At 39.1% G+C, this 7,981-nt stretch overlaps 1 protein-coding gene across 1 annotated transcript; it reads left to right on the top strand.

Annotated features, from left to right (window-relative positions):
- The first annotated feature begins 259 nt into the window (after positions 1 to 259).
- LOC131331188 (uncharacterized) lies at positions 260 to 7,981 on the top strand. The gene is made up of 7 exons (XM_058365065.1): positions 260 to 874; positions 1,455 to 1,543; positions 1,659 to 1,797; positions 6,261 to 6,356; positions 6,520 to 6,642; positions 6,928 to 7,190; positions 7,465 to 7,981. The coding sequence occupies exons 1-7, from the start codon at positions 715 to 717 to the stop codon at positions 7,573 to 7,575; spliced, it is 981 nt and encodes a 326-aa protein (XP_058221048.1). The 5' UTR covers positions 260 to 714; the 3' UTR covers positions 7,576 to 7,981.

Genomic DNA, 7,981 nt, shown 5'->3' with positions numbered 1-7,981 from the left:
GTCCAATATTTTGGCGAGAAGATAAAATAAATTTTAAGAATCGTACATCTCAACCCAGTAATACACAAGACAATAGTAAAAAAAAGTTATTGTTGAAGTTACGGGCAAGAAGCTGGTGAGTATATAAAAAATAAGTCCATAATCAAATAGACTACAGCACCAAATGGGAGTATCTATCTCTACGAGACATACATTCAACTAGATTAATTAAAGCACCAGATATATTAAAGTTTAAGACAAGGATTGGGAAGATTGGGAAATTTTTTGGATTGAAGTATAAATTAGCACCGTCAAGATTACACGACAAAAAGAGGACAACAATACAGATTTAGTATTTCCCCACTGTTCCTCATCCCCAGTAACATTCTTCACCGCACGGAGACAAAAGCAAGATTTGCCTAACCCAGAAGAGAGTACAGTAATCGATTCATTGCCAAATCGATCGATCGATCCGTTGGATCCAGCAGCCACATCTTCTTCTTCAATACAAACTACAAAGAGTGATACATTACGTTAGATACAGAGAGAGAGAGAGAGAGAGAGAGAGAGACATCTTCTTCTTCAATACAAACTACAAAGAGTGATACATTACGTTAGATACAGAGAGAGAGAGAGAGAGAGAGAGAGAGAGAGAGAGAGAGAGAGAGAGAGAGAGAGAGAGAGCCGGAGAGGATGGGATGGAGACGAGGTTGAGGAAAGAGGCAGAGGAAGAAGATGGCGAGGGCAGAGTGGGGGTATTATGGAAGAAACAAATGGTGTTCGTACAAGCGGACCACTCTCCTCATATGCTCAATCAATATTGTCATTGGTCTCTTTGTTTTTCACTCCTTGTACACTTCGCTTTACATCTATTCGTTAGAGGATTCACAAACTGGTGAGTTCTTCGTTTCGATCCCCACTCTTGTTTTTGATTTGGGTTTTCTTGAATGCAGTGAGTTTGATGTTAATAGAAAGAACACCCATTTGCTGATTGGGTGGTTTATGTGGATACAAGGGCGCGTTTCCGCTAATTTTTTTTTTTTTTTTGTCTTCAGGCTAATAACAACAGTCAAGTTGTTTCCGCTCTAAATTGTAGATTTTTAGTTGATGTATGTGAGGAGAATGACTAGCCTAGGAATCCATGAGAACATGGGTTTTAGTCTATTTAGTTTAGCGGAAACGCATTCTCCAGTTGCCATGTGTTTGTTTCCCACACCCTTGTTTTTGCCATGGGTTTTTGTCAAATCTGGTAAATTTGATGTTTTTATGAAAAACTCATATGGTAATTGGGGTTTTTTATTGATACCCAGTTGCCATTTGGTTGTTTGTTTGTTTCCCCATTTGTCAAATGTAGTAAATTTGATGTTTTTATGAAGAACCCATTTCGTAATTAGGTTTTTTTTGTTGATTACACAGTTTCTATTTGTGTTGTTCGTTCCCAATTTTGATTAATGATGGAGGTTTTTGGTGCACAGTTGTAAAATACACCCCAGATCAGATTAGGAAAATGGAAGAGTCGATTCGAATACGAAAAGCAGCTGAACCTGTAGAGCTTATTAAATCGGTAAGACGCGACTCTAGATTTTTGGGATTTGCAGTGATTGTTCTGTGTATTGATATTGCTGACGTAGTAAATGATTTAGCAAGTGTAATGAGGGGCTTTTTGATGTGGTGGAAAGGTAAAAGAAATCAAGAAGGAATTTTTAAGGGAAGAAAGCAGACTAGAATTGCCAAAGCAATTGAAACAGAAGATAATGGATGAAATACTTGAGAGGTTGAGGAGATTGAGTGCTGATGCCAATTTGACTGAGCAGCGAGGTCTGTGCATCTTACTTCACTGAATACCTTTGTCTATGCTGTTTCTTAGTGTTAATCCATACTTCGTAGTGTATTCTCTACCCCGATACATCGTTTGTAACTTGGTTTCATTGTAGTTCATCATTTTTTGCTACTTTAATTCTGCTTAGACAGCTGCATATGGAACAAATGTTAGTAACTTAGTATGGCAAACTTCTAACACTTCCTGTTTTAAGGAAATCAACTCTGGTGATGGAAGTTTAGTGGGGAGTGGGGATCAGGGCCACCGTTGTTTCAATCTTCTTGCTAAATGGCATTTACACACTAAACTTAAACATGATGCAAAAAGAAAAAGTTGAAATACTACAAGCACCAGGTGCAACTCGGGCTTTTTCAGTTTTAATGTTCTTGTCCCAATCCCCTTTCTATGTCCAATTTTGAGCCTATACTGAGTACGCTTTAGTTCGATAAGAAACATTCTGTTTCCCAATTTAGCATGAGTTTGGATTGGGTGAATGGGTGGTATGAAATTTGTATAAGTGCAAGTTCCTCTCAATTTGCGAGTCAGGAGTGCAGATGGTTGATTTCAATAGTAACAACTCTATGCCCACTCAACGTAATAGGAATGTCTTGCTGTATATGGCATTTAGTCTAAACATAGATCGAACACATTTAGATATCCACGCACCCAATTTCTTGAACCTAGCAGTCATCACATGAATACCATTGGGCATTCACATTAAAGAGATGAACACAAGCATTTATAGTGGTTGTACACCCACACCTTGCCTACATCCTCTGACCGCTCCTCTTCAACCTCCCTGGTTGATTGATGCAATCCACGAATGAAGGGTTTTTACTGAACACCCAAGTTATTTAGGAAGGGGAAGTCACCTTGACCTAATGTCTCCTCGAAAGGACAGCCACTAGGATTTGTGAAGGTTTCTCCCAGGCTAACCTATAATGAGTCACTATTGACCTAATGTCTCCTCAAAAGGACAACCATTAGGATTTGTGAAGGTTTCTCCTAGGCTAACCTACAATGGGTAAACCACCTACTGCCTCGTTCACAAGGACAATTATAGGTTTCGTAAAGGTTTCTGCCAAGCTAATCTACAACTTATAAACTACTTAATGTCTCATTCAAACTAACAACAGTTGGATGTTTGTCAAGCTTTCTATCAATCTAATCTGCAGTTTAATAATTGGTTTCAACCATTTTGGATTACCAACAATCAACCCGAAGGCACGGCCACATAAGGGGTTTACTCACAAAGTGTTTCACTAAGGCATCTTTAACCACTCAACTGTGCTGGCAACGGATTTTTACAAGTCTAGCTCTTAACCTTCCCAACCACTTTTAACTACTAATGGTTTTTCGCAAGGCTCACCTTTAAACCTTTATATGACCTGCAACTCTAATTGGTTTTCACAATGCTTATCCTTAGCCTTTCTATGATACAAATGCGGTACAAATCTGTATGATGATGCAAAGTCTTCGGCACAGTACTAAAAAGAACTTGCACCACTTTTTGAAGCCCCCCAAATTGCCCAAAGATTGGTTTGTACGATCCTCAAAATCAAAGCATCTGATGATGGTGAGAACGTGAAGTTAAATCAGTCAAGATGTGTCTACCAATATGTATGTCAGTAGTTGGGCCTAAAACCATCATCTTCTAACAGGAGCCGCAAAGTCATTTCCAACAGCTAGTGTAATGTCCCTTTGTCCGCGACTCATTGGCAGACCAACCTTATAATCTTGGCCGACCTGGATGAGGCTCCCATGCTTTCGAGGACACTCTGGTTCGCTGAACTTTCTACCAGCAACACATGGTCAACGTCAATGTGCCGTTATTCGTTCGGACTCCAAATTGGGCAACATTAGTGCCGAAAATGAAGTTCTTGGAAGTTTCATATGAAATTGGTCTCTTTCTTAGAGTCCAAATTGATCGTAAGTTACGGTCTTTCAAAAGGAAATAGGTCATATTAAGTTTTGGCCTTTCGGAGGGAAATAGGTCATATTCAATTAGCCAAAATGGTCGATCAATGTTGCGCTTAAATGCCATTGACGAGGCTAGATCTCTTCCAAGGTCTAAGGTCTTGGTCCTAGGTGACTTTACCTAAGAGATATTGGTCTTCTTGCTCCTTCATCCTTGATGCTTCAAACCTGCCTTTGTTCCTGAATGAGGAATCACCAAATCACAAAGTTCAATTTTGAATCTTGAACTCTTCAATGAACTTGGAGGTTGCTTTTATTTGGAGGTTGCATATTGGTTCCCTGCCCATTTCCCACGAGGATTTACCTAAAGAACCCACATAAAAGGTTCATGCATGAGATTGACAAACCTTACAATTTGTACCACGAACATGTTGAAGTGTTAAACTAGTCAAGTGCCTATGATCTTATTTGAAATGCCAAGTACGAACCAATGCATGTTGTTCTAATGTTAAGCATGTGGCAGGAATCCATCCAGTTGATGTGTGAAATAATGCAGTTTGATTCGTTTCCAAAATAGGACAACATACTATTTCTTAAAGGTTTACTTGATTTTGATAGAAAACAAGCTTCTTTTAGGAGCCGTTTCAGAATTGGATGAGCTATCCCCGAAACACAGGAAACCTTTTTCCTAAGGTTTAAAAGTTATGGATACAGGATATGTACAACATGCTACGGATGCAGTGACACTATAGTGTAAAAAATCATGACAAGTAGGTTAGATGAGAGTGGACAAATATATGTTCCATTCCATTCACGTACGTTTAGATAAAAATGAAGTTTTCAGTTTTACTATATGTATCATTGCGTATTTACACTCCTGTAGAAAAATGATAAAAGAGATGCATATGGGTATGAGTCAAGGACTCAAGGGGCAATCACTTGGTTTAAATAAATCAAAAGCTAGGTGCACTGCACACATGGTCCTACCCTTTGTCACCAGTTTTACTTAAATGCTTGTCTTGACAATGGTCTTTCGTTTGCTCTCAATTTGCCAGTCTTCCTGATTTTGGAAGTATATAAAAGTTTCTTACTTTGAAGCCAGTAAGATGTTTTTCGTCTGCTCTAGTTACGTTGATTTCTTCCACGTGTATGACGAGAAATGATGTTTGTCCAGAAGAAAAGTGAGATTGAAATTTGTTAAAACCATGGAAACACACATAAGGCTTGCCTTGTTTGGCAGCACTCATTTTCATTAGCACCTTTCTTTCCATAGAGGCTCAGCTCGCTAACAGGCCTGCCGGGGATCAAACAGCTGATGCTTTTACCAACCATATTGATCTATGAGCTACACCATTTTTTTTTCCGGTGTGTACACGGGTTCTGTCCTCCTTGACACTTGTTATCTTCTAAGGAAGTATACCAGGATTGTTTTCCCTTGGAATTTTCCAAGAAAGCTATGTTTGTTGCATTCTAGGATGCAGTGATTGACTTTAAAGCTCAAGGGCGCTGTTTTCTCTTTCATTTGTCCTTGTTTGATATTTTTACCTGCACTATCTTTTGTGTTAACCTTGTGATGAATATTTCAATGATGTTCTGATAATTTTCTTTCCCCCCATGTCAAACTTTATTTTTTGCCTGTTAGTAGTAAACACTCAACAGAACGAGGCAGAGAACTTTATTAACTAAGACAAAATAATCCATAAGTTGGAATAGTTACCACATGGTCATGCAGAAAACATTGGAGAACTTGACTTTGATCCCAATACTATCAAATCTATTTGGCGTACTTGGGTTAGTGTAAGGATCCCATGTGAATGAGAATCGAGGTTCGTCGACTCCTTTCTCTCGTTCTTTGTCCTTTTTCCCATCTTGTTCCTCATAACCAATCCCTCATTCCTATTCACTCTATTATTTACCACCGATATCTCTTTCACAGTCTGGTGATATATCTCAAGTTTCATTTACATCAGGATAGACCACTAATTTGCACCCTACTTGCAGCAGCCTTCCATAGTTCTGTTAGGGCTCTAAATTCTGCAACAGGTACACGACATTCGAAATCACCGTTTCTCTTGAATAAGTATGACATATATATATATATAACCTTCAAATAGAGGCATTTAGGGAGTCCCAAATGGATTTTACATGAGTTGAGACTCACCTTTAGACCAAATCCTTTCCCCCCACTAGGAGGGTATCCTCCCACATGTTTACGTCCACTGAAAACTGAGAGATCTAGTTGTTCTGTCTTAGGTGTGTCTTCCACCACCACGGAAACATTTACATCCCTGTTAACAACATTGCTACACAATTCAAACCCTCTTCTAATGCTGGAATTCCTTCGGAAACCTGGACATCGATCTCTTTAGCTTCTATTTCTTTCATTGTATCTGTTACTTAGCTACTTCCAGTGCAATCTTGAAGACTTGAATATCCTGTTCTTTTGTGCCAGTGTAGAATTTTCTGCTACTCCAAAATGGTCTGTGCATGACACGACGTCTCCTATTTTCCCTTATATCTGCTTGTTATTTATTTCTATGAACAGAAGCAGTTGAAAGATGGCGCAAGGAAAAGCTAAAAGAAGCAACTCAAGTAACTCTTACGAGGACCTTGAATTCAACTGTTCTGCCAGGGGAAGCTGGTAGAATTTCCTCCCCCATTGTACTTATGTTTTGCAAGTTGTTTTTTCCTTTTTCGGGTCTGACGACTATTTTACCTGTTGGAAATTTAGTTCCACGTCACTTTTGATTAGATTTATCTAGAGGAATCATTTTTACTTCAAATTGCAAACTGAATGCTTGTAGGGGTGCTTGCAAGAGCTTTGGAGTCTGGTTGGAGTCAGCTGTCAGAAGATATTGGTCTTTGGATACCAGTCGAAATCCATAACAAGGAACATGATGACAAGCCAGAGGGCGCAGAAGACGAAGGTAACGCTAAACCAGCAATTGTTTTCCAGCCTAAAATTCACTCCTATCTGCAACTGTCTCTTGACTGAAGATAACCGAAGCTGTTCTTTCTGTTTATTTTTATCTGTATGCAAAAGGAGAAAAAAATTTCTCTTTTTTATCATCAATTTCAGATTTATTTAGTAGTCTGGAGAATTGACCTTCTGATTGAAATCACAGGTGCTTACATGCCTTTGTTTTTAAGACCTCCCTCTTATACCCCGCATGTTTAGAGGGGAATACTGAGCTATATATGTTCTTTCCCAGATGAAGAAATTTTACCTGGCAGACAAGTTCCTCCTGAATGCCATGCCAAGCCTCATTCAGATTATGATGGTATTGCTGTCAGATGGGGTCTTACTCACCATAGAGAAAGTGCGGCTGACTGTTGTCAGGCCTGTTTGGATCATGCCAGAAATGCCAAACCAGGTGAAAACAAATGCAATATATGGGTTTATTGCCCATCAGAGACCGGTTGCTATTCCCCGGATATCTATGAGCACAAACATACGGAGTGCTGGCTCAAATATGTAAGCTTTGGTTATCTTCTTATGGAGTTACTCTCTCATTTTTCACTTTCATTGACAAAGATGCAACAGGGTTTAAGCTCAAAAGGAATACATGCTCGAAAAAACAGAAAATCAGAACAATTGTAATAACTCTAGCTTTCCAAAGAACCTAGCAGAAATCTCGGAACAACTCTTATAACTCTAACAACTGTAATAATACCCTGTCTTGCAGTTTAACCACGAAATCTCGGAATTTTGACCTCTCTGATATTCTTGCTCTGATACTATAATGCAGGCAGAAAAACCCCGATTGAATTTCAAGGACAGGTATCCTGAATGGTATAGGGACTCCCACCCAAATGCGCCGGTAATTGTTCCGTGGGTCTCTGGTGTTGTTGGTGCATAATTGGATATTTTTTTTCTTCAAGAAATGGCAGCAAATCTGAAGACTTAAACAGGGTTACTAACTGTGAACCATATTGCGAACACTTCACAGTACCCACTTCAAGCTCGATGTAGTGTAGTCACTAGACTCACCGTTTTGTATTTTTCTTTTCCCCTTGCACTCCTACATGGTGGTTGAACTTTTTTGCTGTTTGGTTGGGGTCGGGGATTTGGTGATTTATTTTGCAACATGGGATTGTGCCGCCGATGCTTTGAAGATCTAGTGCTAAAGAGAGCAAAGGGGCTTTAAAATCGTCAAATGTGCACTTGGTTGTCCCTGTATGTAATATGAGAAAGTTGTTTCAACATTTGGCAATGTAAACTAATAATCAGATTTTTTTTATTAATCGACTCAACAAGTAATTACA

This window comes from Rhododendron vialii, chromosome 6a (genome assembly GCF_030253575.1).
Source record: "Rhododendron vialii isolate Sample 1 chromosome 6a, ASM3025357v1".
Classification (NCBI taxonomy): Eukaryota; Viridiplantae; Streptophyta; class Magnoliopsida; order Ericales; family Ericaceae; genus Rhododendron; species Rhododendron vialii.
The sequence above is the reverse complement of the archived record's forward strand: the minus strand, read 5'-3'. Positions and strand labels throughout refer to the sequence as shown.

What these genes read in the sequence shown, in the direction of transcription:
- LOC131331188 (XM_058365065.1), top strand. Translation starts at nt 715, where the DNA reads ATGGCGAGGGCAGAGTGGGGGTATTATGGAAGAAACAAATGGTGTTCG. An exon ending in CAATTTGACTGAGCAGCGAG is followed by an intron (nt 1,798 to 6,260) that starts GTCTGTGCATCT and finishes TTCTATGAACAG; the next exon opens with AAGCAGTTGAAAGATGGCGC. An exon ending in CGGAGTGCTGGCTCAAATAT is followed by an intron (nt 7,191 to 7,464) that starts GTAAGCTTTGGT and finishes ACTATAATGCAG; the next exon opens with GCAGAAAAACCCCGATTGAA.